Here is a 27,485-nt window from a genome sequence, read left to right as displayed (position 1 = left end):
ATTCATGCTTTACAGATGGAAAAACCAAGGAATACAAAGTCTAAGGAACTTGCTGAAAGTCCCTCAGCTAGCTGGTGGCAGAGCCGGGATTTTAAACCAGGTGCGCTGATGCCATGGCGTATACACTTGACTACTGCCTGTACTGCCCTCCCATGTCCTAACTTGAAATTTGCCATGAAGCTGCCCAATAAACTGGTTTTGCCATTACCCACCCTGTCCCATTTATAGATGAGTAAACTACAACCAAAGACTTGACCAAATGTATACAGCTAGTCAGTGTATATAAGCTGGGTGTCAGTGTATATACCAAGGATGATAGTTATTTTATAAACTTTTTCATATGCATTACTTCCTCCTCTTTCCTGCAGTGATTTTCTGGTTCACACCTTCATGCCATAGATTATTCTGGCAAGGGCTTCAACCACAAGCCTTCTTCTGTCTTTATTCCTTTTCTGCAACTACTTCCAGCTTCATCTTCATCCACTAAATGTAGAGCTCATCAAGCAACTCTTTTTTAAGAAATTTTAAAATTTCCCCATTTTTACATGCTGTATGAAATGTATCAGCAGTAATAAGTACTAAAAAATGTACTAATAGTAATTAAAGTAATATGCCACTACCTTAAATTGAAGAAACCATTGAATATACAATGAAAAGAGATCAAGTTAGTCAATTTAAAAATTAAATAGTAATTACACATGTTAATTTATCTTATGAGGTCTTCCGGTAAGAGTCTGGACCCCACCTGCCTCTCCAGTGTCACCCCCCCCCACCCTGCCCCATTCTTTTGTCCTTCTATTTCAGCCGAATTGCTTTTTTGGCCCCTCAAAACCAGCCACACTTCCACCTACCTTCCCTCAACATAGATCACTGAGAGGACATACCCCAAAATGCTAGGGAAATTGAATAATACAACAAATACGGGACAATCGGCTAATTTAAGAGGCGCTATGCTTTCATGGAAAAGATCCTAGAATTGCCGTAGATATTTTGTCATTGACTTGGATATCTAGGTTCTTGTCCTGATTAACTCTGATCTTAGATAAAATATTTAACAGATATGTGACTCAGTTCTTCCACCTCTAAAATGAAAAACAAATTAGCACGGAGGCAGGAAACATAGGCACGTATGCCAGCAGCTCTCAGCTCCCACAACTTTCAAAGGGGAAAAAAAAATCACTGTCAAGAACATCATAGAAAACTAAATCAGCTACCTAAGTTGTTGAGTGCAGTTAATGGTTACATTTGTCCTGTGATAGGGGAATATTACCAGATTTTCTTCTAAAACCTACCTCTACCAAAACCTACCCCTACCTCTACCCCGCCTTTCTGGCCCAACCACATGTCTCAGTCATGCTGTATTTATTTATAGGTCTCCTTTGAAAAAAAAAAAAATTATCCTGTATAGATATTTAAGTATAAATGGGATAACAAATGGAGAAGTATGGCCACTTTAGATGCCATTTTACATCCATGCTTCTTTCTTTTTGTAATAGTGACCCCTACTTTCCTTGGGGGCTCTACCTCCTCCCCTACTCCCACATGTGTGGAATGAGTTAGCCCCATCCAGGCTTCATTCCCTCAGTTACAGGGATGATCAGGATATAATCCGAATGAAGGAGACACAGCTTGGGACTTTGGCCTACAATTGTGCCCTTTTCTGCTAGACTTGAATCTGGGATGTTGCACTTGATGTCTTGAATGAGCCACTCTCCTCATTTCTTCCCCCTGCTCTATGCGCTGAAGAAACCTGGTCTGCACAATATAAGTTCCCCTAACTTCTAGTTGAGTTCAGCCAATTAGAAGTACCAGCAAGAGATCAAAGGGAGGGAGAAGAGAGAGGTTGGGGTATTATTCCCCTGACTTCTCCTTGGTGGGGGTCTCTTCGACTGAAGATCACAGCTCCTATGAGACAGTCCTGTCTAAGTTTTGGTAACTTATCCCCTCCCCCACCTTTGATCTTTCAAACACCATCCATTTAGTATACTTACCCTAGATTACCCACTTGAAGTGCCATTATCTTTCCTATCTTTGACCTGGGTAAAGGGCTGGAGCTGCTCACAACCTTCAGGTCATCATGTGGCATATGAGAGAAGATCAACATGAAGGAGACCAGAGCCAAGGGAGCGAAAGGGACTGAATCCTGGCCCTGTTGGCCAGGGCCTGACTCCGGTTATGTCTGAAGCTGTCACACACACTAATTTTTCAGTTGCATGAGCCAGTATATTTTCTTTTTTGTTGAAAACATTTTCAGTTGGTATTTCAATTGCTTGAAATGGAAAGAGTGTTAATTAAGGTGTAACTAAAAATATAGCTCTAAAGTGAAGATGCATGGATCCCCAATCCTAAAGCCCCTCCATTTGACCTAAATACAGAACTGCCTTCCCATTCCATCTCCATGAGGCCCAATCCTACAGAAGAACCTATTTTCAGATTTCTCTGAGATTCTGTCTCCCTTACACAATTTGTGTATCCTTATAATATTCACCATCTTTACTCAAGTTTTCATGCATGTGTCTCTGTTCTTTGGAGCAAAATGAACATAATAAAATGGTTCCCATTTTACAGATAACAAAAAGGAGGCCAGGATAAATGAAGAAACTTCACTTAAGTTAAAGGTGGATATCAAACCTGGACTTATCAGGTAGGTCTTCTGGCCCGAGATTTTTCTTTGTTCCTTTTTCCCTCCTTCCCTTATGCCTTTCTTTTCCTATTTGCCATAATCGTTTGTTACCCTATTGCCCTAGTAGCCTAGGACATGTCACATTATCGCAGGGCCTTGATGCTAGCCAACTGTCAGAGAAGAAAAGTCATGGGTTTGTCTTTCTCTGAGTTTCCATTTCTTGTGTGTATACTCATTTGGCATTTAGCATGTGCTACCCTATGAAGGTTTGGGGATGCTTGATAAGGTTTACATGTACTTCTATTTAGCTCCTGAAGTATTCATGACTTGCCGCCTCAGGTGAGAGTAAATTTATCTGGTATCTGATTCATCTTGGAAAAATCCATAGTGCCTAGCACAGTATTTACCTCACATTAAATAATCAGTAAATATCCATTGACAAGATTGACTGAAAGGATTTTATATAGGGCAAATGCTGGCTAAGCTGCTGAAACAAAATTATGGTAGCTCCAACATGACTTTAGTGTACTTTTCTCCCATTGCCCACAGATGGGCAGGCGGTCCAGGGTAGGTAAGTGTCTCTGTTCTTTGAAGTCATCCAGGGACTCGGGTTCTAACTTCTTGCTCTGCCATCTCCTAGGGTATTTTTCTTCCCAGGACCAGAGCTGGCCCACTAGTACCACATTCACATTCTGGCCTAATGATAGGAGGAAAGGGAAAATGAAGGGAAAGCAGGTAACTTTCTTATTAAAATCTGATTCAAATATGTACATATTATCTCTGCTTGAGGTTCATTGGCTAAAACATTGTCACATGGTCACATTGTCTTGCAAGTGATACCAGGAAATATAGAATCTAAATGGACAGCCATATGGTCAGATATAACTTAGAGCCCTATTGCTCAAAGAAAGACGAGGAGCCCTGTGATCATTCAACATCCACGAAATGACTAAAATTAAAAAGTTCAATGATACCAAGTGGGTAGGAGAAGAAAATGGTATGTGAACCTTAGCAAACGCTTTGGTCCTTCCTCTTGTAGGTATTTACCTAAAAGTTATGAAAACATATTCCCACAAAATGACTGGTACAAGAGTGCTCATACAAGTCTTATTCATAAGAGCCCAAACCAGGAAACAAACCAAATGTCCATCCACAGGAGAATGATGGAACATGTTGTGGGATATTCATGTAATGGAATGCCACTCAGCAACAGAGGAACAAAGTACTGATACAAATCTAAATTTAAATTTCTTTAAATTTCTTTAAAATCAGGAGGAAAAAAATGAACTTTCAGGCTGAAGAAAACATTTTATTAATATATAATATGGATATGTTTGTTTTTATAGTAACACAGTTATAAAATATAATTTTTTAACTTCATTTTTTATGAAGAAAGGGGCCCATGAAGTCCCAAGGGCCCACGGAGGTCATAATGCAGCCCTACAAACAACAGGGATGAGTCTTAAGAACATTATGTTGAGCAGAAAAACTTGGGGCACAAAAGAGTATATGCTGTATGGTTTTATTTAATGAAGTTCTGTAACAGCCAAAGTAATCTGTATCAACAGAGATCAGAAAATGGTTGCTTCTAGGATGGGGAGGGATTCCCTAGAAAGAAGAATGAAGGTGCTTTCCAGGTTGACAGAAATGTTCTGTATCTTGTTTTGGGTGGGTTACCTAGGTGTACATATAATTGTCTAAAATCATGGAACTGAACCTTTAGGACCTGTGCCTTTTATTGTATAGCAATTATGCCACAACTAAAAACAGGAAAGAAGGGGAGAATGGACATTGGGGACAATTAATCTCTGCAACAGATATGATGAATAAATTCTTGAGACAGTGCTAGTTGACAAGATTTTAAATTGCATTTTTGTGGAAAAGCTTTAGGAGCTCAAAGGGAAGGGTGCAAACACTGTGACAGGTCAGTGGGGAACAAATCACTCTGCTTTGTATCATTCAAGGTTTTTTATTGCAAGCAAGAGAAGTAGCTCTGGCTAGCTGAAGCAGAAAACGAAATTACAGGAAGAATAGCAAACTATAAAGAACAGGCTCTGTAAACAGGCAGGAATTAAGGAGGCAAAACACGGAAAGGATCACACCATCAGCTCTCTGACAGATCAGAGGATGATGCCCTTATCCTATGGCTGGTTCGCCCAGTCGAACCCTATCTGAGGCTTCCACTGCATCTATTTTCACTCCCCCAGAAGTGAAAACCTGGATGGCAGTGTCTGATGAGCTGAGCCTAGGTCTCACCTATATATAACAATTTACAAGGAGTTGGGTGAGGTAACACATGGTTCACTTGGCTTCTAGAGGGGGAGGTGGGGTCCTGTGTCCCACTTACTTTGGAACTCCCAAAAATAGGGATAGAGTTTGAATGCTGGGCAGCCCAAAATAACCAACGTTTACAACGCAGTCTATCTCTGTTGTTCAGATTCCTACTTGTGATTCTAATTCCTGACAAGGACTTCAAGATCCAGGGCAGGCCCAATGTAGATTGTTATGTTGTAAACACCACTGATCTGGGAGAGTGAACCACGGGATCAGGTGTGGAAGATCACCCTGGCTCACAATCTGGGACCTGGGTAGGGAAACCAGTTTTACTGGTGAGCTCTGGTGAGAGAATTACACAAGAGAAATGTCTGAAAGGCATATAGGATGGCAGGACTTGGTGATTAATCTGGACGGTGGAAAGGCCAGGAAAAAGGAGTCAATGGGGACAGCCCAAATTTCTGACTTGAGAGAGGAGGGGTGAGGATGTGAGAATGTATAGGCAAAGCAAGACCCAAGGGAGGCAAGGAGGTTTGTTTAATTTCTGTTTGGGGTGGCTGGATGGGAACGGTTAAGGTTTTGTCATGGTGAATTCGAGATAGAGATGTCCAATACACGACTGAAATGACACGTTTTAGAAAGAGACCAGCGAAGGTCGCGTCTACTGGCCGAGGCCTTGGATGAGGGCGACCTTAGCCTAGGTGGCGGCACGAAGGTCGCAAAAAGGATGCAGGCGAAGGCTGGCATTTAGGAGGCGGTCTCCAAGCTTCCCACCCAGTCGCGCTGCGCACGTGTTCGCGGCCCGCCCCGCGCCCTCCCCCCAGGCCCCGCCCCCCCCGGGCGGGGCGAGGCAGCGGCTCTGCTAAGTCACCGGAAGACATAGTCGGGTAGGCGCGCGCTTGGGCAGCCAGCGACCCCTGCGCGCACTTGGGAGGGGCATCCGCCGAATGGGGCGAGGGGACGCGGATCCGCGGGGAAGGGGGGATTCCCTGATTCCCGGGCCCGCGGCGCTAAGCGCGGCGGCGGCGGCGGCGGCGGCGGCGGCGGCGGCACTGCTGGCCGCCTTGCTCCTGCTGTGGCTTGAGGACGCGGGGCCGGGGGCCGGCTCCAGGTAACCCCTCCGTGCAGGGGACCGAGCTAGGCCCCTGCATCCCAGTGGGCGGAGGAAGGAGGGGTTGGAACCGGAGGTAACGGTGGAGAACCAGGCCCATGGGTGCCGTGGCACCTGGGCGCATTCTCCTTAGGGCCCCTTCCGAGCGGTAGATTGACTCAGGTGCGGGGACGGCCAGGGCGCCACGCCCTGCAGGTGATTCAGCACTTTCCCCTGGGCCCAGACTGCGGAGAAAAATAGTACTGTTTTCTAGAACAAATAAACCACCATTGTTCCCCAGGATAAGCAAGGGCCATCCTTTAAACATCCCAAGACCACATCTGTCGATGTTATTTCTGTAGCATGGCCAAGACTGAGGCGCTGCCGAAGCTTCGGGAAGACTTCAGGATGCAGAATAAATCTGTCTTTATTCTGGGGGCCAGCGGGGAAACCGGCAGAGTGCTCTTAAAAGAAATCTTGGAACAGAACCTGTTTTCCAAAATCACGCTCATTGGCCGGAGAAAGCTCACCTTCGATGAGGAAGCTTATAAAAATGTGGTGGGTATTTTAGCTGGGACTCAAAAATGTATTTGCAGCGATTCTGCGGAGTGAACATATTTTTAAGCCTAAAGGCTGAACATTGCCTGTGCAGTGGTAGAGGTGATCAGAATGTGGCCAAGAATGGTCTGTGAGAGCCCTTTCTGGAAGTTTTTGTCGCGGTTTTAAGCCCAGGTCAGCCTACCCACTCACCGTGTGACCTTGGGCAAAGCCCTTCTCTCAATCTAGACTCCTGTAAGGCCAGCCTGGATTGTAATGGGGCCTGGGGGGACAGAGAAGAGCACATTTTCAGGGCCATTCAAGCTGGGTTCTAGAAGCAGACCTGTAACCTGGGGCAATTTTCTAAACCACTTTGCTTGTCTTGTTTACCTGTCCACTCAATACTAATGTCAGTGAATTACAAGCAGAGTCTATGACAATGAAAGGTGCTGTTATTCACTTATAAGATTGCCCTCTTAACTTCCCAGGGCTGCAGCCTTGTGGATGTAAGTGGAATATTCTCTCCTCTTCCATGCTTACATGGTTAGCCAAATGGTATATGCCAGATTCCCCTAAATATTTGAAGTCTGAGCTTTGTAGAGATTCCTTTCCTCATTTAAAGGGAGTTGTGAACTGTGGCAGATTAAACTATAATGTAATTCTGAGACCCCACAACCTCAGAACTTGGTCCCATAGGCTTCACAGGTGGAACATTCTAGGTAACAAGTGTCTCACTATACATGTTCTTAACCCCTGTATACCCATGGTCAGTCATTTTGCATAGATCTTATGTCCACCAGGACTTTTCTATTTAAGATGGACATCTTTGCTCAGACTTAGGTAATAAGTAGTTTTCATAGTCTGCCTTCATGGAATATGTCAAATACTCCTGGTAATTAAAAACGGAAATTGAGTTCTGTGCTTTGATAAATGAGTTCTGGTGGCACATCTTTTGGTTATGCACTTAATGCGAACATACTTTTCTTCAGCATTGCACATAGTGCCCTGAAAATCCTTTTGAAAGAGTTGTTACTAGGGAAGGAAAACTACATTTTATTTGAACTCCTGGGTGATGGGAACTTCTCAATCTTTTTTTTTTTCCCCAGTCTTTATTTATTTTGACAGAGAGGGTGCACACACAAGTTAGGGAGGGGAAGAGAGAGGAGGGCAGAAAATCCTAAGTGGACTGACAGCAGAGAGCCCTATGCGGGGCTTGAACCCACAAACCGAATCCACAAACCACGAAATCATGACCCAAGCCAAAATCTGATGCCTAACCAACTAAGCCACCCAGGCATCCCTCAATCTTTCTTTTTTAGGTTTCACAACAAATTTATGAGGTTTCATGAAGGTTCTTAAACCTGAGTGAGCATGAAAATTACTGAGGGTGCTTATTACAAGGGCATTTTCTGCTTCAGAAGTATTGGTGCAACACCTAAGAATAAGCCTTTCTATCAAACACTCACTGGCCGATTCTAAAATAGGTGGTTCATGAATTGGACTGAAGGAAAGATTATCATTCACATTTTATTGGTGGAAAAACAGGCACATGGTAAATAACTTGGCCAAAATCATAGGCTTAGTAAGTAGCAGGCTCAAGAGTCGAACCTAGGTCTTTGAGGTTCCAAACACCGTTCCTTGCCCTGAAATTATACCTCACTGATATCCCTTCTGGTGGTATAGACAGGTCTTGTTTTTCCAGAGAGAAAATGATAATTGAACTTGACTTTAGAGATCTAGGGATCACTTATAGTCCAATTATATATACCGTGGACATCTAAGTGCATTGTTGATTTTGAATTCAGATTAATAACTTTTTAGTGGGAGAAAATGAGCTTGCAAAATTTTTAAAAAATACGATTATGCATTTTCCTTAATTGAATTTCTATTATGTTACTAAACTTGGTTTTTCTCCTGGCAAAGTATCAATTTTATAAATAGTATCTGTAACAATCCTGTGGTCATAGGTCTTAAAAACTACCCAGTACCTTATTAATTCTGTATATACACAAATGTGTCCATGCTTAATGTCTAATGCCCCAGGTTTCTGCCACTCTGCACCAGTGCCGCTCTGGCCCTTTCAGAGGTTTCTTACTAAGTAAAAGAAACACTATGCGGCATCGCAATTTCCGTACCTAGGAATCTGCCCTGCTAAATAGTCTAACATGGAAAAGATAGAAGGAGACTGGCAAGAGAAAGAGATGCCAGAGCAGAGAGCTCGCAAAATTTAATGGTAAGTGGGCAGCCTCTTCAATAATGTTCTGTAACTTATTCTTTAAATCTAGAGGGGTATTTTTCTCTGTCTTTTAATAACATCAAGTTATATACAGCTTTGTCCTTGTCGTCTAGAATCAAGAAGTGGTGGACTTTGAAAAGTTGGATGACTACGCTTCTGCCTTTCAAGGTTATGATGTTGGATTCTGTTGCCTGGGTACCACCAGAAAAAAAGCCGGGGCGGTAAGGAAGAAATAGACCCCTTTCCCTTTTGCTGGCCAGAAACGTCAAAGATTCCTTTCTTCCTCTTTTTCTTTATGTTTGTGGTGCTTAAATGTAAATAAGCTCTTATCATTTAAGATTTCATAGGCTGCCCTAGCTTTTACTATTCTTTGGATAGTACTGATAAATTCATCTTTCCTTCAAAGTAATCCTTGAGTTCAGTCCTCGTGCTGAGAGATGTCGTAAATATTTGCAAAATCTTGCCTCTTGCAAATGTTGCTGTCACCACATCCCCTGATGAAGGCAAACCATTATGTCTGAGTAAAAGTAACTGGGTCATGCTGTTGGCAGTAAACTTTTTTTTTCTTTATAAATGTTTTAAACTTAAAGCGTTCTCTCTCACATGAATGATTTGCTGGAACCTATTTTCATGCCAAGCTTTAAACTTCCGATATAGGACGTCAGAACAGAGGCACGATTCAGCTAGCCTTTAGTGATGACTCAGCCTTCGGCGATGATTCAACCCCAGTGGTGATTCAGCCTTAACTGATGCAGAACTGTTCTAATCCATGTTTTATTTTCTTTTTAATGGTATTCTAAATTGCATCGGCCTCTGTCCAGAAGGCATAGTTTACTACCTAGTTAGAAGTCATTGCTTACTATGTAGATTCTGGGCAAGTGTTAATACATCTTGATATATACCTTGACTATAGTTTATCCCTCTGGCAGAAGATTGCTGGAGCTAAATGTATCTGTTAAATATGCAGGACCACAATGCTGCTATGGGGGCTTATCATAGATTTATACACAGGCCCACGCATCAGCACCATTAGGAGAGCGCATGACTAAGAACTCTTGGTTTATATCAGCTAAGGAGTTTAGCTCAGATGTGTTTCTCTGGGCCTGCTGGTGATCCAAATAATAATTCTATTTATGCTTTCGGTAAGGATGTATTTCCAAATTTTTGCAGTTCTGTTATATCCACTTGGAACCCAGCTGGGTTTGAGCTCTGTGCTGGAAAGTATGGATTATAGAGAAATTGGACTTTCCCGGGAATGGGCAGATTATGTCTCCTAGAAAGGGTCATGTTCCTGCTCAGCAGCTGGTGCAGGCTTTTCTGTCCCAGGGCCAATCACAAGCAGTGTGCCCTCTGAGAGCATTGAAGAACTTTTGTTCTAGTGCATTGCAGGTTGAAGTGTCTCAAGTGCCAACCTGATTTTGGTGGTGACTCAGCAAAATTAAAAACACTGCATTAGGTATGGAGCAGTTGATATTCATGACACAAGGCAAATCTCGTTATAGGATGCTCCAGGAAAAAGTCTAAATTGTTTTGATGTATTCAAATCACGTAAAGCAGTTTTAATAAGAGGAATCGGGTGTCTTCCCTATCCAGAATATTTTTTTAGATGGAGTTGGTTCTCCTCTCGCCACCCCATCCCACCCTCAGGCTACTCGATACCTTTTGTTCTCCAAAATCAGTTTGAAAAGAAAAGTATTGGTGGGGAAGCAAGAGAAATAACCACTAAGCCAGCTATAATCTCAGAAATGAGTTGGGGTTTAAATGGTTCAAGAGGATAGTGGCAGCAAGTAAGTTGACGTTTCCTCCAGAAAGTCTTTTTTTTTTTTTCTAATTTGAAACTAATTTAGATTGGATGCAATATAAAGTTTGGGAGTTGTGACAACTTTAGGTAATTTAAAAAAGGTGACAGTTCATAAGTGGCTGGGTAATAATAGTTGTCTGAAGGGGGATTGTGGATTTCCAAGCTCACCCTACTCCGAATTATGAGTTGGCAGCCCTCTCTATAGAAAAAGAGCTCATCAGGTGAATACTGTAAAGCCAATGCAAGCCTAGTGTCATTCTGTAGCTGTTTGGTAACTGGAATACCCCACATTTTTCCTCGGCGATATGACTTTCCATCAGAGAAACTCCAAGAAACTCATGGTTTCTGTCTCATTCACTGTTGACACTCTGAGTAGCCATCTTACCTCCTTATGATCTTCAGTGTCTGAATTTGCTGTGGCTCTCATAACAAGGTGCCATAACCAGGGTGGCATAAACAACAGAAATGTAGTGTCTCACAGCTCTGGAGGCTAGAAGTCTGAGATCCAGGTGTTGGCAAGTTTGGTTACTCTGATGGCTGTGAGGGAGGGAACTTTTCCAGGCTTCTCTCCTTGACTCATAGATGATCGTGTTCTCTGCGTGTCTCTTCAGTTGGCGTTTTTCCTGTGTGTGGGTGTGTGGCTGTGTCCAAATTGCTCGTTTTTACAATAGTCCAATTGGATTAAGAATCATCCGACCCAATATGACCTCACCTCAACTAATAATGTCAGGAATGACCCTGTTTCCAAATAAGGTCACAGTCTGAGGTACTGGAGGGTACGACTTCAGCACAGGAATTTGGGGGAGAATATTCCAACCCATAAAATTCAGTCAACCCAGATTTCTCTTGAAACTGGAGCTAGGGATAGGTCTGTTAGCCTCATCAGCTATTTGGATAACCATTTCCTTTAGTCGTGTTAGGTGCTGATCTTCTTTTTCACCTTCACAAGCCCCATTTGTCTCAGTGCAGCGGCTTCCTTACTTGGCCTCCACCCAGATCTGCTGGATCAGAATTTCTAAGGTTGGAAGCTTGGCAACTTATTTTTAGCAAGCTCCTTGGGAGATTGTGATGTGAGCCAACCTTCCTCTTCTTGTTGGACCTGCTTTCAGGAGCCTGCTTTTCTAGGTACTGTAGTCCCCAGGTGGCCTTCACCTTGCTTTAATACATAACTCGTGTGCTAGTGAAGGTTGAAATACCCTTTGAAACCCAGATCTACATTGGCCTGGGCTGTGGAGCAAAAACTCACAGATGTCACTGAGAGTGGTGCTTTCCCCTTATGTGTATTAAGGGAAGGATGTGGTTAGTGAGTTTGAGGTGGTGTAATATGGTTTCACCTCTTCATTTGTTTCCTCACAGTCCAGGTTCTTGGATTCTGTTGAATGGACAATGCCGTTAATGTGATTCATGGAACGATTGTAACGTTTATTAGGCATCGTTAGAGTCTCCTGGCTTCTGATTCTAATGATACATTCTTTTAATCCAGGTTGCAGACCACAGACTGTGGGTCACATCCAGCCCTCCTGTTTTTCTACAGCCCATTTAGCTAAGAATGTTTTTGTATTTTAAAATGACTAAAAAAAACCCCAAAGGGGAATAATACATCATGACGTGAAAATATAAGAAATTCAAATTTCATTATCCACGAGTAAAGTTTTACTGGAACACAGCTGTTCTCATTACCTAATGTATTGTCTGTGGCTGCTGTTGTGCCCTGCTGGCAGAGCTGTGTAACTTAACATAAGCCTGCAAATCTGACAATTTTTGCGATCTCATCCTTTATAGGAAAGGCTCTCTGACTCCTGTCGTAATCTGTACTGTTTAATTTGATGCCTGAGAGGGTGCTTGGGAAGTGATAGGGCCCCCGCTGGTTCGAGGCTCTGGATACCAAATAGCCATGGGTGTCCTGGTTAGCTCCCATGGGCCACTGCCTCCTCGTTGGTAATGAGAAGGAGGTGACCACTGAGACCCCTTTGGTCTGCAGAATTCTTTGACTTCCATCACACAGAAAGAAGAATGCCCCAACTGGAAACATTTTGTGAGAACGTAGAGATGAACTCAGGAATCTCAGTACCTGTTTGATTTTTATTTTTTTCTCCAGAGCTTTTTCTCTAATCAAGATCTTGTTTCCCGCACTGTGCATCAAATACAGAGATGCCCTCCAGGACACAAACAGACGGGGTTCAGATTATACCATTTGTTGTTTGTCAGCATCTCTGTTTTCTAGTCTAATTTTATGGGCTGGATTGCAAAGGGAGTAAAGGAGAAAGAATCTGAAGCAGGAATATGGCTAAGTGGGCCCCTTTACAGGATGGTAGATCCTCCCTCCTTGGAGAAGGAGTCCCCAGATGTTGAATTGTTGTGGCAGGCTCGTTGACCATGCCAGTCAGCACTGAAATACCTTGTTAGGACGAGTTGTATCTTAAGTCACAGTGTTCCCACTTTTGAGACATGTGTAAAGAAGATGAGAAGAAATACTTAGTAGCTTTGGATTTTAATACGATTCAAAGAGTCATTGGAGAATATGTCTCCCTGGATGTTTGTGGAGCCTGTGAAGATATGTCTGGCGAGTTGTATTACATTGTGCTTATTCTTTTGAGCAGGTGCTGGGAAAGGAAATTTATAGCGGGAACTTATTTGATCAATTCTTTTTTCTAGCTTAAAGTAAGGCACACTGGCTATAACAGAATGGATGTAATGTTCTCAGAAGAGATATCTTTTTCTCCTGCCATATGGTTAGGGAAACTAAACACTGTTTTTCCAAAAATTGTGTTTCTTGGATATGAAGTAGCTTGTTTCAGCTTGTTTTTCCTATTGTTTTTTTATTTGTGCAGTTAGAGAACAAGAAAGGATGTTATTAAGATTTCAAAGATAGCTTCCTCCTGTCTCTAAATGGAATCTTCCTCACTCCAGAGAAAATTAGTCTGGGTTGGTATCTCCGAGTCTGTCACCAGAATCCACGTTTAAGTTTGGTTTCTAAGTCCTTGAAAGCCGTTGACCCCTTTGCTTTTGAGTTTCATTCACAGCTAAAAGGCCATGCATCAGGGCGGGGGAAGTGAAATTCAAAATTTGTGGGCTTGGAAAAATGCGTATTTATAATCAGCTTGAGGGCTCAGAGGATTTGTGAAATCATTTTGGATTAACAGCCATTGATTGCTAATAAAACAATCTTTAGCTTTGTCCAGAGAACAGCAATGGAAAAAGGTATGGGCACCTTGTCAACAGGGCCCATTGAGCAGGGATGACGGGCTAAGCGTGGGGGTCTCTGCGGCAGCGTGGGTGCTCGTCCTGCAAGGAGTGGTTGTCAGTTGTTCGCCGGGCCGGTGAAAGGAAGGACGCCAGAGTGTGATGGCTGGGGTGGTATTGATGTGCTTTAGCGGACTAATCAGATTGAAAAAGTCCCATGGCATTTATGTCACTCTAATTTTCATCTAACAATTGGAGACGGCAGCACTCTATTAAGGAGAGGTTGATCCAGAACTAAAGCCAAATAAATTAGGGTCTCAGTTTAATCAAATTATCCCTTTACTGGCCCTGGATTAAGCGAGAGAGACAGCGTCGGTCCAGGCACTTGTGATTGGCCAAATCTTTCCTTTATTTTTACAGAAGCCGATGGAAGAGAAAGCATTTTAACAGCAACAGCTATGATAACGCTCCCAAGCAATAGTGCTAAAACAACTGAAAAGACAAAAAGGAATTTATTCCCCTAGTCCACTCTGTAATTTCATTGTGAATAACGAACCTGTTATTGAAATCAGAGTTTGGGGAGTGGGGTTGAGGGGAAGAAATAGATGTGGAAGAAGAGCCGAGGGCTTTAGAATTTTTCTTTGTAGCTTTGCATTATTTTTCTTGGCACACGCTCAGCACATGCAAAATCTCAATTCGGAGACTGGCCCTGAAGGGAATGCCATCCCTCTCTCAGGATGAGCTGAGTCGTAAACTCAGTTTGCTTCATACTGGTGTAAAAGAGCAGCATCGTGAGTTGGAATGAGTGTGTAGGGGAGTGTGCTGTGAGGAATGAAAGTGCAAGTGTACAACACAGAAGGAGATGGTGATGACGTGTGGGGACCGACTGAAGTTTCTGTTGTCTCGAATAAGGCAGAAACGTAGCCCTGCCCTGCAGGTAGTGGATGTAGTTGGAAATGTACTCTCAGTGGTGACCAAGGACAGGAGAGGCTTTTGGGGGAGGAGTGACGTTCTAGTTCTCGATCTGGGAGCTGGTTGCTCCCAGAAGATGTTCAGTTTATGAAAATTCATCGAGCTCTATATTCACGACATGTTCACCTTTATGATCTGTTTTTATACAAAGTTGGAAAAGTTTGCTTGGGCCTGTTGTTTTCAAACTGAAATCTCTTAGTTTCCTATTGCTGCTGTCACCAGTTGCCTCAACTTTAGTGACTTGGGACCACATGAATGTATCATCTTGCAGGTCTAGAAGTTAGAAATCTGACACAGATTTCGCTGGGATAAAATCAAGGTGTCGAGTGGGCTGTGTTCCCTTCTGGAGGCTCTGGGGAGAAATCCATTTCTGTACCTTTTCCAGCTTCTAGAGGCTGCCTGCATGCCTTGCTTCACCGTCCCCTCCCTCCATCTTCAGGGCCGGCAACAGGGGACTGAGTGCTCCTCACATTTCTCTGCTTCCTTTTTCCACCTCTAAGGACTCTTGTGACTAATTGGGCCCAGTTAGATAATACAGAATAATCTTATTTTAAGGTCAGCTGATTAGCAACCTTAATTCCACCTGCAGCCTGAATTCTCCTTTGCTGTGTAACCTAACATATTCACAGGTATGGGGGTCAGGACATGGACATCTTTGAGGGGCCATTATTCTCCCCCCCCCCCCCCAGGTTATGAATTAGTCATTGTCATTAGCTAGAGGCAGTGTGAGATAAGAAGGAAGATGGATACAATGGAGACACCACTCAGAGTCAAGAATTTGCATTCCACTCTCAGCTTTCTCTTCTTAGAAGGAAGTTCACCAGACGCCGGCCCTTGTTTTCACATCTCCATGATGACGGGGTTGGACGTGATGCTTCCTGAGGTGCAAGACAAACGTCTCCTTACGAAATAAAACATGTAGGATCCAAAACTACTACAGGGAAAATTTTTAGTGAAAATAAAAAAAATCACCAGGGTAGTAATATGGTTTTCAGATTTGGAATTGTCATTATAGAAAACCTCATCATAGAGTTGTGGGTGTGTATGAAGTTCAGCTTCACTAGGCTTTAGACTCCTGTCCAGCCGTGTGGAGATCGAGGATGCCAGCATCCTGGTCCTGAGAAGCCGTTGCTTCATGGAATTCTGTGTTTTGGGTACCGGCATGTGACCTTCCGTTAGTTAGGCCCTGGAAGTGAGTTTCCGTTCTGTTGTTTGCACCATGCTTCCCCTTCCTCCTTTATTGCTACTTAGTTCTTCTTTTTTTTTCTAATTGGATTTGCCTTTTCTCTTCTTTCGTTGGACTTGTATTCGTTCATTCAGATATTTTTAGAGTACCTCTTGTGTGCCAGGCACACACCGATGCTGAGATATGAATTAAGAAGAAAGACCCAGCCACTGCCCTCACCAGACTGAGTCTAGACCAGGGGCCCCCAAACATTCCCGATCATATACCTCTCAGTAAAACAATTTGAGGATTCACTCTTCATTAATATGTAAAGTATGATGTAAAACATATACAAAAATTAGAAATTAAATAGACTTCGTTCTGGTAGTGCCCAGATAGTGTTCTCGGCTGTGCCTTCAGACCCTGTACGTTAAACCTGACACAGACAAAACAGAGAAAAGAGAGAGAGGGTTGTAAGCTTGTAAAGTTATTAAAAGACAGAGAAATGTGTGAGTTAAAGCAGTTTCTCAGCCTGACCTTACTGTTCCTTTTGCTCCTTGCAGATTTGTTTGGTGTCTGTGTTTCCATGTCACCGTCCTTATTTTCTCACTGGCCTCGCTGCTAAAGCTGGTCCGTCTATCCTGAGGATCATATTTGGAGTCTTTCCCAGGGTCTATGCTTGGTTGCATTTTATTTAGATCCCCATTCCCCTGCAGGCCTCCTGGCCTGCCACCCAACCTGAATAGTAATCTTTAAGATGAACTCACAGCTTTTTGGAAATAACTCCCATCCTTTTCACCCTCAGGAAGGATTTGTTCGTGTCGATCGAGATTATGTCCTCAAGTCTGCAGAGCTGGCAAAAGCTGGAGGCTGCAAACATTTTAACTTGCTGTCCTCTAAAGGAGCTGATAAGTCGAGCAATTTTTTATATCTGCAAGTTAAGGTTTGTGCACATTTCTGTCTTTCATATATTTTGGAGAACCCTGGTTAATTGGCAATACTAAATAACGTAAAATTATAAATAATACAGAAAGGCATTAAATGCATTAGATTCATTTTTTTTTAAATAATGACAGGGACTGTTTTTTGCAGGGGTATGTTTAATAAACAGGAGTGATTGGAAAGATAATTCCCAGTGTCTTTCCCCCTGTTGAATATCTGGTAATTATGAAATAAGATGTAGCAGCTCTGGTCTTGAATATTAGCATGGAATCTTAGCATGAGAAAAGACTTCGAGGCAGTGATTCTTAAACTTCCTGAGTAGGTGATATTTTATTATTGGGTATGGCTCTTGCCCTCAAGTTTTCTTGTTCGGGGATCCCGAAGGCTAGCCCCCAGTTTGGCAAATTGAGAGAAGTTCTCACAGGCCTCAGCATATAGTTACACTCACAGCCACAATTTATTACAGGGAAAGCAAAGGCAGTAAACAGGGAAGGATGAATGGGGCGAAGTCCAGAGGAAATAGGCACAGGCTTCCAAGAGTCCTTTCGCAGTAGAGTCGCACAGGCTTAATATTGCCGCAGTGCGTGTTGAGAATATGAGAGAAAACTTTCTGACCCCAGGAGTTGAGAGTTTTTATGGGGTCAGTCACATTGGCACCCTGAGCCTGGAAAAAATTATAAACTTCCAGAAGGAAACCAAGTGTTCAGCATAAACCACATTGTACAGGCAGTTTAGGCGCTATAAACTACCCTACCGGTTGGGTAATGACAGGGACACTCCTGAAATCCAAGTTCCTAGACACAAGCCAAAGGTCAAGCGGGCCTTTCTAAGATAGTAGAGTCTCAGCCTGCTATCTTAACTCTTTTATGCACGCTGCAGATAGAGACAAAACATACCTTTGTAAAAACTAAGGGATTTGTCCACATAAACACTTGCATGTGAATGTTCATAGAAGCATTTTTCATAATAGCCAGAGTGTGAACAACCCAAATGCCCATCAGCTGATGAATGGGTGAATAAAATGTGGTATATACAAACAAAAGAGTATTATTCAACTATAAAAAAGGCATGACACATGCTATAACATGGGTGGACGTTGAAAACTTTATGAGGGGCTGGTCACAAAAGGCCACAACTTGTATGATTCCATGTATATGAAATACCCAGAATAGACAAATCTATAGAGACAGAAAGATTAGTGGTTGGATAGAGCTTGTGGGAAGGGGATGGGAGTGAATGCTGGTTGGTGTGGGGCTTTTCTGGGGGGGAAGGTGATGAAAAAATTCTAAACTTACATGGTGGTGAAGGTGGCAGAGCTCTGTAAATATAGTCAAAAACATTAATTTTACAAAAGTGTTTAAAACTACCCAAGATTATGTGATGCGTCAGGTTAGGTGCCGAGTGAATGGTATGAACAGGCCAAGAAAGAGGGGGAATTCATGCCACTGAATCCACACGGCCTTTAGACGTTCCCATGGCCTGAGCTCCTCTGGCATTTCTGTTCATAGAGATGTCTGGCATGAAAATTCATAGTTTGTTTAATAAATTTAATTGAAAGCCATCATGTAGATGTAATCTCACGGTCTCTTGAAATTTGATGGGATTTGTTAGGAAGACAGTAATGTAGAGGATCATTGGGTCTTCTGACTTTACTGGAACTACCTGGAAACCAAAAAAGGTTGATGTTCATCAGCCTGCGACATTAATTCTAGACTAAGGGGAGGTTATTCATTGATGGTTGAACGCCTAACATGTTACTTACCCTCTGGATCTATTTTAAAATCAGTCACACGAGAGGCCGGGCTGACCATGCAGCCATCCTCTCATTCAGTACATCTTTTTGAAGTCTCTACTGCCTATGAAGATTAAATGATCTCTTCCTTAACTTCCCAGAATCTAAAATTCTGGATAAGGATATTTATAATTATTCGACCTCCAGAAGCAGATTATCTTCAAAACCCCAAGGTATTCCCTCTTAAGCATTATGATGCATTGGTCTTCTTGATTAAATGCTAAAATTTCGTTTTTATTAACAGGGAGAAGTGGAAGCTAGGGTTGAAGAATTACAATTCGAACGTTACTCTGTGTTTAGGCCTGGGTAAGTATTCATCCTGCCCACGAGTATGCTGCTGTTCATTCTTCCCTAGAAGTTAGTTTTTCATTTGAAGCGGCTGACAACTAAGCTCTCGAAGATATGAAAGAAGCTGGCTGGAGATAGATTGCTTCTCTGAAGAACATACCTTTGGCTTTGGAGGAAAGGGTGGACAGTTTGGTAGTGCCAGGTTCAGAGTAGTCTGGAATTTCCTGGGTAGCTTTTGCTGCCTTAAAAAAAAAAGTCCTCTTCATTCACCAAACAAAATATCTTTTACCCATTGGATTAATCTGTTCAGGCTGCCATGACAGAATAACACCACAGACTGGGAGGCTTAAGCAACAGAGATTTATTTTCTCACAATTCTGGAGGCTAGAAGTGCAAAATCAAGGTGCCATCAGAATTAGTGTCTGGTGAGGCCTCTCTTCCTGGTTTGTAGATGGCCTGACGTGGTCTTTCCCTTGTGTGCACATGGAAAGATCTCTGCTATCTCTCCCTCTTCTGTAAGGATACCAGTCCTATCAGATCAGGGTCTTACCCTTATGACCTGGTTTAACCTTAATTACCCTCATAAGTGCACTGTTTTCAAATACAGCCACACTGGGTGTTAGAGCTTAAACATGAATTTGGGGGAGGGCATGGGCACCGTTCAGTTCATAACACCCTCTATGGTCTGAATACAATAAACCATCTCTTCCTCGGTTTTTCTTTTTCCCTTTAGAGTTCTCTTGTGTGATAGGCAAGAATCTCGTCCAGGTGAATGGTTGGTTAGGAAGTTCTTTGGCTCCTTACCAGAATCTTGGGCCCATGGGCACTCTGTGCCGGTGGCGACTGTGGTTAGGGCAATGCTGAACAACGCAGTGAACCCAAGTGGCAAGAAGAAGGAACTGCTGGATAATAACACCATCCATGACCTGGGAAAAGCCGATGACTCTCTCAAGCCGTGACCACGCTGGGGAAATGCTTCCCTCTGTAAGATGCAACACTCCCCACCTAATTGGTACTCTCGGTGTCTAAAAGAAGTCATTGTGTCTTAACTGCGGTTTCACTATTCTCAGCTGCCCAGATCCAGTAAAAAAATTATTGTGTTCTGCATCAGCAGTGCAGAGCCTGCTTGTATGTGTATGTACGTCACCCAGGGAGCTTTTCAAAAGTAGATTCACAGGCTGTGCCTCAACCTCTGAATCAGAATCTTCAGGGTGTGAGCACAGCGATCTGTTGATTTGTTTTAGCTTCCCCTGGTGGTTCTGGTGCCACTGGTGGGGAGGCCTGCTTTGAAAGGCTTGTCTGCAGTCAGAGCAGCAGTACAGACCTTTCATATTTTGCAGGTGAGTTCTGTTCCAAAATTGTCCTATTTGTGTTTCTTAGTTACCCGGTGCTGACTGCTGTATTTGTGTAAAGGAACATTGTGCCTTACTACTTCTTTAGAATATGTAATAAAATGTATTACATAACTGAGCTTGTATAATCATGGGGAAATTAAACATAGGAAGGAAAATAAATGAACAAGTCCCGGGTGCCTCTTATATGGTTAGGAAATGTCCAAGTATTAGTGGAAATATGTAGCATTTTGGTCAGTTGGGTGGTATAATACTGGTTAGTATTTATCAAGTGCCAGCCTTTACATATGCTATGTGTCTTGTAACTCTCCAACAATCCTTATAATCCTTATAGGTTTGAGTATTATCCCCATATCTTAGATGGAGAAACTGAGCCTCACTGTGGTTAAGCGCCTTGCCCCAAAGTCCGAAGCTGAAGACCTGAAGCTAGGAAATGGCAGAGCCAGGATTCTAACCCAAGTCAGCCTGACTGCATAGCTTGTATTTGTAACCGCTCTATAAAAGCCTCCAGTATCTGTGTATTTCCAGGAAGTTCCATTAATTGTGACTGGATTAGTACATGCTATGGATGAATAAAATTGAAATATGTGGTTTCTTTTATAGGGTCTAGGATCCCTGTAGTAATTAACCATAAAATGTTCACATAGCCAGTAGAAGTGTATGTCAAGGTGCACACTTTAAAAACTATGGACAAAGAAAGAAAGATGCAGAAGGAAGGATCAAAGTCAAGAGGAGTACACAGTGTTAATTTCCATCCAGGAACAAAGGGTAGTGGTGAAACTTGTCTTAACTTCTGTGCTGAGGAAAACAAAGTGATTTGAGTGATTCAATTTTTACAGGGTCTAGGGGATGCCAGGTACCTTTAAAGCTTCAGTGAACACCAGAGGATAAAGGCTATCCCCTTTAATTGGGAGGGTCTATCTGTAGAATGGACTGGACATTCCCATTCTCAGTCACCTAGGAAAGAGATGTATTTTAGGATGGGGTAGGGTCTTAGGATGTGGACTTCAGAAAGGAGAGGGAACATCTTGCTCCTGCCAGGCGGGGTTCCTTTGGGGCTGGACTCTGAAGAGCCTGTGGTTTGGGTGATAACAAGCGTGGGCTCCAAGAAGGGAGGCATGAAATGAGGGGACCCTATGAGGATATACTGAGGCCTGTGGGAAACTAATATTTGATAGATACTGTCCTCTAGGAAAGGAATACATTCAGAAGAGTTTAGCAATACAGGGCATCATTTTCATTCAGCAAATTTAATGAGTACCTATTAGGAGTTAAACCATGTTTATGTGCCAGAGAAATGAAAGCAAAGAGACAAGGCCCTTACGTTCATACACAGTGCTGGGGGTAAGACAAAAAAACAAACAGAAAACAAAACAAGCAAATGGTAGGTGCTAAGAAAGAAACTAAGTGGGGGCTGCTGGAATGGCAGTGGAAACTTTTAGAAATGGTGGTTTGTATTTGTAGAGTATTCTTAGCAAAGGCCTCATTAGCTCTAAATCAGAGGCTGGAGGGTGGGACCTAGAGCGAAGGGTTGAGTTGAGATGGAAGTCAGGATTACGCCCAAGCCAAGGTAGTACATTTAATGGGATAAACGTGCTAGCCTCTGGGACTAGAAGCCTGCGACAATTCCCTACAGAAGCGACTGCTGTCAACTCCCACCTGACAAAGCATTCTGTGGCTTGAGTACATGCTCAGAAGGAGGAAAAATGGCATGAAGTAGGAGAACGTTTGTGTTCCTCCCACATAGTGGCCGTAACATTACTTTATAAACGTATGGAAGAGCATCTCTCCTTCGCGTAACCGACAGGGTCAGCTGCTTCCCATTGTTCAGGACAAGTTAACACTTATGTCTAAGCACTTTACATGTATCAAGTCATTTTATTCCTACAGTAGTTCTGTGGCTAGTGAAGTCACTATCCCCGTTTTGTAGTTGAGGAAGTGGCGGCGGTGAGAGGTCTTGATCTTGCCCAAGACCACAGTAACAAAGTGACGGAAGTAGGATACAGACTGAGTAGGTCGGCTCCGGAGTCTGTGCTCTCACTTAACCACTGCACTTTAAAGACTAAAATCCTTAAAACGGCGCCAGGCTTTGGTCCCTACGTAGGCTCTTGTACACCCACAATGCCTCCTGTAGTTCCCTCTCCCCACCCTGTTGCACCCTGCTGTAAGAGATCAGGTAGCTCAGGAATTAGAGTGGAGGCCCAGGCTCTTGCCTGCGCTCCGCCGCCTCCGCCACCAGAGGGCGCCCCAAGCGGGCCGCTCCTCCACTAACTGCCGGTTCCTAGAATAAGGGACGCACAGAGGGCGCGGTGCCCGCTGCAAAACCGCTGTGGCGTCTCTCCGCCTCTGGGCTCGGGGGCGCGAGTGAGAACCTCCCGCTAAGACCCGCCGCAGCGCGAGGAGGAGACAAAGTCACGTCAAAGCCTGCGACGTTCAATCCCCGCTTCAGCGCTTACTCTGCACGCACTACGTCAACCCGGAGGCTGCAGGAGGCGGAGCTCGGGCTCTCGCCCCGCCCACCAAACTCACGTGACCAACAACAGTGGCCTCGGGGCCGGAAGCGCTCCCGAGCCCACGCGCGCGCTCTCGCGTTTCCAGGCGACCGGGAGCCTCCCCAACTCTGGGCCCTGCCGCGCGCTGGCGCTCGTTCCCGGTTTTCCGGGCCCGGAGAGCTCGGAAGCGGCTGCGCGCACGCTGCCCAGCCCGGTCCCCGCCCCCAGGCGCGCGGGGTTCCGGGGCAATACAGCCATGTGCTCGTTAGCGTCGGGCGCTGCGGGTGGGTATTCCTGGTCCCTTAGCACCCGGTTCGCCCAGCCCGAAGGCCGCGCCGCAGCGGGGCGGTAGAAAGACCCTCCTATCCCGCTGCGTCCCCTGGACGCGGGGTTGGACGGTGGGGCCTGGCAGGGAGGGTGAAGGGGGTGCGCCGGCAAGGGCCGCGGGGAGCGGGGCGGGGGCAGTACCACCCCCCCCCCCCCCCCCCCCGCCCCAGTGCTTCACGTGTGCCCTGCTCGCACTGGTGTCCGTCTGGGGCAGGGCTAATCGTTTGCGTGTGCTAGGCGGCCGGGGCGCTATGGAGGACGAAGACGACCTGCCAGAGCTGTCCGACAGCGGTGACGAGGCCGCCTGGGAGGATGAGGACGATGCTGATCTCCCCCACGACAAGCAGCAGACCCCCTGTCTGTTCTGTGACAGGTTCGTCCACCCCAGTGCCAGGCGTCACCCCCAGGGTGCCGGGCCCTGTGGGTACCTGTGGTCCGCAGTCGAACCCGAGCGGCCTGCCCTCAAATCCTTGAACCAGTGGAGTGATGGTTTGTTGAGAAGGCAGAAGCACAGTAGCTATAGAGGGAGAGCCATGAACTGGAAGGCAGGTTATACTAGTTCTCTTCGACAGCCTCAGTTTCCCCTTGTGTGAAATAAGAGGGTTTGGACAGAATCTATGGTTCCCAAATCTAGTTGAGCACCCTTTAAAGTCTCACCTGAGACTTTAAAAAGATACTGAACTCTGCACCACAGCACTTCTAAATCAGTCATGGGATCTAGGAATTTCCTATTTTTATAAAGACATTTTCTGAGGTTATTCTAATGAATAACCCGTTTGGGAGTCACTAAACTAGATAATCCCTTGGGACCCTTCAAGCTTTACCATTCTATAATTCATTTATAAGTAGAGAGCTACTCAAGTTACAGCAGAGCTTCTCAAGTTACAGCATTATTTCCATTTGAACTACCCAAAGAATCATCTTTCCTAGGTAGGAGCTCCCCACCTATGGAAGAGAAAGGAATTGATGCATTTTTCACTTAGGGAAAAAGAGACTGCAGTTTCAATAACTGGTTCAAGGTCACAATGCTGTGGTTTTCTTATATCCAAATCCCTATACTTTGCACTTAAAAGTTCTGCCTATTCATCTCAGTAAGCTTTGACTTTGGCCGACTTTCTGGGCAAGTGGCTTGGCATTGGCCAGTATTACTTTCATAAACATTTGCCAGTTTCCCATAAATCTGGGCATGGTGCTGATTGGTGGTGTATTAACTCCTCTTGATTCGTCATTGTTCTCACATGTAGCCTCATTTGCGTAGGTACAGAATGTCTACGTTTCCTTTAGTTGTCATAAAATAATATTTATTGAGCATCAGGGATGTACTTCTCTGTGATAGGCTGTATATAAACACAGCAAGGTAAACATTGGTTGTAAACTAACTGCTGCATTTGTGCCAGGCGCTCAGAAGTATGCAGCTTCTCTGCTGTGTATTTCTCTCTTAAGTGTCCTTCAGTTTTGCAGGTCACATAATAAAGAGGCCTGGTCCTCACAATGTCCGTAACACAAGTACTTTCAGAACACTACAAGATTACCTTTGAAATATGGCACTTTGGGAATATGCCGGCTGTAAAAATTACATGTTATGCTTTATTTCTAAAAGCAGTTTGAGCTGTTGCAGTTCAAAGCCTCTGGAAGCAGCACTGACAGAGAGGAGAAAAGAATCTTCTGTAGGGAATTTTCATGTCTTGAGGGAAATAGAATCTATCAAAGGGAGTTCTCTTCCTTAAAAGCCTTCTGATCATCTCAGTGCTATTATTTGGCAAATAAATTAACTTTGACATTTAAAAAGGTTGTTAGGGGTGTAAAATGGGACTCAGAAGTTCTAATTCCCTGTAGTGGTGCTGGGTTCCTCTCATGTACAGGTACGTTTGGTTTTTTCTTAGAAACCACCAGAAGGGGGGTATATATTTTACATGAAATCCATATTTAGACTTTTGAGGGGACTGTTTCATAAAGCTGTCACTTGATTTTTCAGGTTATTTACATCTGCTGAAGAAACATTTTCACACTGTAAGTCTGAGCATCAATTTAATATTGATAACATGGTCCATAAACATGGTGAGTATTTTTTAGAATAAAGGAAATTTTTGTTGTGAAATTTAAGTTCAAACTTTGTATTCTTCCAGAACTTTCCCTTCCTCTACAAGTTCAATATGGTGAAAAATATAGGAGCAGCCTATCTAATGAAGTTTTTTTGACAAGTGGCCTTTGAAGGACTAATTATAAGTCATTCTTCTAGATAAGATTCACTGTATTTAAGCTTATATTGACTTCACAACTAAAAAGGAAAAAACAACGTTGGCATGTGATTACATTTTTATCGTATTAGAACTAGGGAGAGCAAGGACAGAAGTGGACTTTGGAAAAGGTGGTGGTCATTATGGGAAAAGCTCACCAGGTCAAAGCATAACATGAACTTCAGGGCATACAAAGTTGAGTTTGGTAAGAGTATAGAAAAAGGAATGATGAAGTTAAGGTGGTAAGCAAAATACTTAGATGATGATTCTTTTGAAACTTGCATTTACACATGCTTTATAATTAAAGTCTTCTACTTCTTTAAATGGATGCAGAAGTGCTACACTATTCCACTAAAATTAAATACAGAATTGTTTTTTTAGTCCCTGCATTTACTATCAACTAGAAAAGACATTAAACATGTGATACGTTTATAAATCATAAATTCAGCTGCAACTGCTTTTGTAAGACATGAATGACTTATTCTCATTCGTTTTTTTTATGTGCATTTTTTAATGTTTATTTATCTGAGAAAGAGAGCGTGGGCACGAGTGGGGGAGGAGCAGAGAGAGAGGGAGAGAATCCCAAGCAGGCTCTGCGCTGTCAGTGCGTCCCTTTATGTGCATTTTAAAACTGAATTGGAATCATACTTTAAATATAATTTTAAGGTATGCCTGGGTGGCTCCTTTGGTTAAGCACCTGACTTCAGCTCAGGTTCGTGAGCTCAAGCCCCACATTGGGCTCTGTGATGGCAGCTCAGACCCTGGAGCCTGCTCCGGATTCTGTGTCTCCGTCTCTCTTTCTCTGCCCCTCCCCTGCTTGTGCGTGCTCTCTCTCTCTCTCTCTCAAAAATAGTTACGTTTTTAAAAATAATTTTGTAATTTTTTTCATTTAATAGAGGTTTTTGTATGCTATTACGCATATAAAACATTTTCAATGCTGTTATATTTCTCATAACAACATTATTCATGACAAATAATACCCAGTTGGTTGGACATTCTATTGCTTTTCCTTGCTTTAAATCCTGCTTCATTTCCGGAAAGAAGAGAACCAGAGAACAAGCCTCATTGTTTTTTAACTTACATCATTTAACTTAATATAAAAGCTATTTCACTTTGTATACTCCATGTCTGACAAAATTATAATTTGGTAGGCACCCTAAAAATAGGGGATTTAAAACTTTTGGCTGTAATATCAACTGTCAAATAGTTGTTAAAATCTACAACCAAATTTTCCTGATTTGTGTTGTTTTTACAAATGAGGATTTGAATTCTAAAAATTAATTTCCTACTTTTTAGAAATGCAAGAAAAACATTAAAAATTGTCATCCATGTGGCTGTTTCTTCAGATATTCAGAAGTATTAAAGTTACTATTTCTAGTTCTTAAGAAATTCAAAATATTGTAAGTTGTAGTTTAGAGGACAGAAATATTTTATTATTTAACCTCTACAGAACAGGTCAATTAGGCAAACTCCTCTTATGTGAAAATAGATGAATTATCTTTTTTTTCCTTTTTAGGACTGGAATTTTATGGCTACATTAAACTAATAAATTTTATTAGACTTAAGGTAAGTTGGTAGCTTAATTTATAATTTTGTTTGGAAACAAAAGAAACACCACAGTGACTAATGATGCCCTGGTTTTAGAAAAATACAAAGAACTGCTAAATGAGAAACTGTTTTAGATTTAGTAGTCATCACATTGGGGGAATCGTGGACGTTAGGAACTTGTCCAACATGCAGCACCAAGTAAATGAATACACACCATGCTTAGTAACGTTTCATTTTTAACTGTGTCTAGGAGGTGAATTGCTGTTATGTGAAAAAGTAATTGAGTGTCAAATAATGGGAAATACTGATACACAATATTTCTCTAAGATCAGAAATAATTTCTAGTGTGATTCCAAGTACTGTGGTTGTCTTTTCTATTTTTCAAATACTTTGTCCTTTTTTCTCTTCTACTCAAATGAATGTTTATGTTGCCACTTCCTCCAAATCCAAACAATATTGAATCCAACATTGAAACCATATTGCATATTAACGTAAGCAGTCATCCAATCAAGTTAATGAAGTGAGAGGTGAACATAGACTCCGTAAATAGAGGTTTTACATAAGGTAGACATGGTTCCTTTTTTTTTTACTTAATTTTCCTAGTTTTTGCTAGGGGTGGTTTGTGA

At 43.0% G+C, this 27,485-nt stretch overlaps 2 protein-coding genes across 3 annotated transcripts in view; both read left to right on the top strand.

Annotated features, from left to right (window-relative positions):
* The first annotated feature begins 5,741 nt into the window (after nt 1–5,741).
* On the top strand, nt 5,742–20,855 carry HTATIP2 (HIV-1 Tat interactive protein 2). Of its 2 annotated transcripts, none has more exons than XM_049649341.1 (6): nt 5,742–5,784; nt 6,350–6,545; nt 8,874–8,981; nt 16,687–16,824; nt 18,860–18,921; nt 19,637–20,855. In XM_049649341.1, the coding sequence occupies exons 2-6, from the start codon at nt 6,351–6,353 to the stop codon at nt 19,860–19,862; spliced, it is 729 nt and encodes a 242-aa protein (XP_049505298.1). In that variant the 5' UTR covers nt 5,742–5,784; nt 6,350; the 3' UTR covers nt 19,863–20,855. The 2 variants fall into 2 exon arrangements, with proteins under 2 accessions (XP_049505298.1, XP_049505289.1); XM_049649332.1 differs by lacking the exon at nt 5,742–5,784 and adding an exon at nt 5,794–6,008.
* A 1,944-nt stretch (nt 20,856–22,799) lies between these two features.
* PRMT3 (protein arginine methyltransferase 3) overlaps nt 22,800–27,485 on the top strand; it is a 134,573-nt gene continuing 129,887 nt past the window's right edge. Inside the window, exons 1-4 of the mRNA XM_049649320.1 lie at nt 22,800–23,031; nt 23,312–23,447; nt 25,050–25,132; nt 26,828–26,877. Coding sequence (XP_049505277.1) covers nt 23,004–23,031; nt 23,312–23,447; nt 25,050–25,132; nt 26,828–26,877 — 297 coding nt within the window. The 5' untranslated portion in view covers nt 22,800–23,003. The remainder of the gene's footprint in view (nt 23,032–23,311; nt 23,448–25,049; nt 25,133–26,827; nt 26,878–27,485) is intronic.

The sequence above is a fragment of the Panthera uncia genome, chromosome D1 (genome assembly GCF_023721935.1).
Source record: "Panthera uncia isolate 11264 chromosome D1, Puncia_PCG_1.0, whole genome shotgun sequence".
NCBI lineage: Eukaryota > Metazoa > Chordata > Mammalia > Carnivora > Felidae > Panthera > Panthera uncia.
This window is presented reverse-complemented; position numbering and strand designations above follow the sequence as displayed.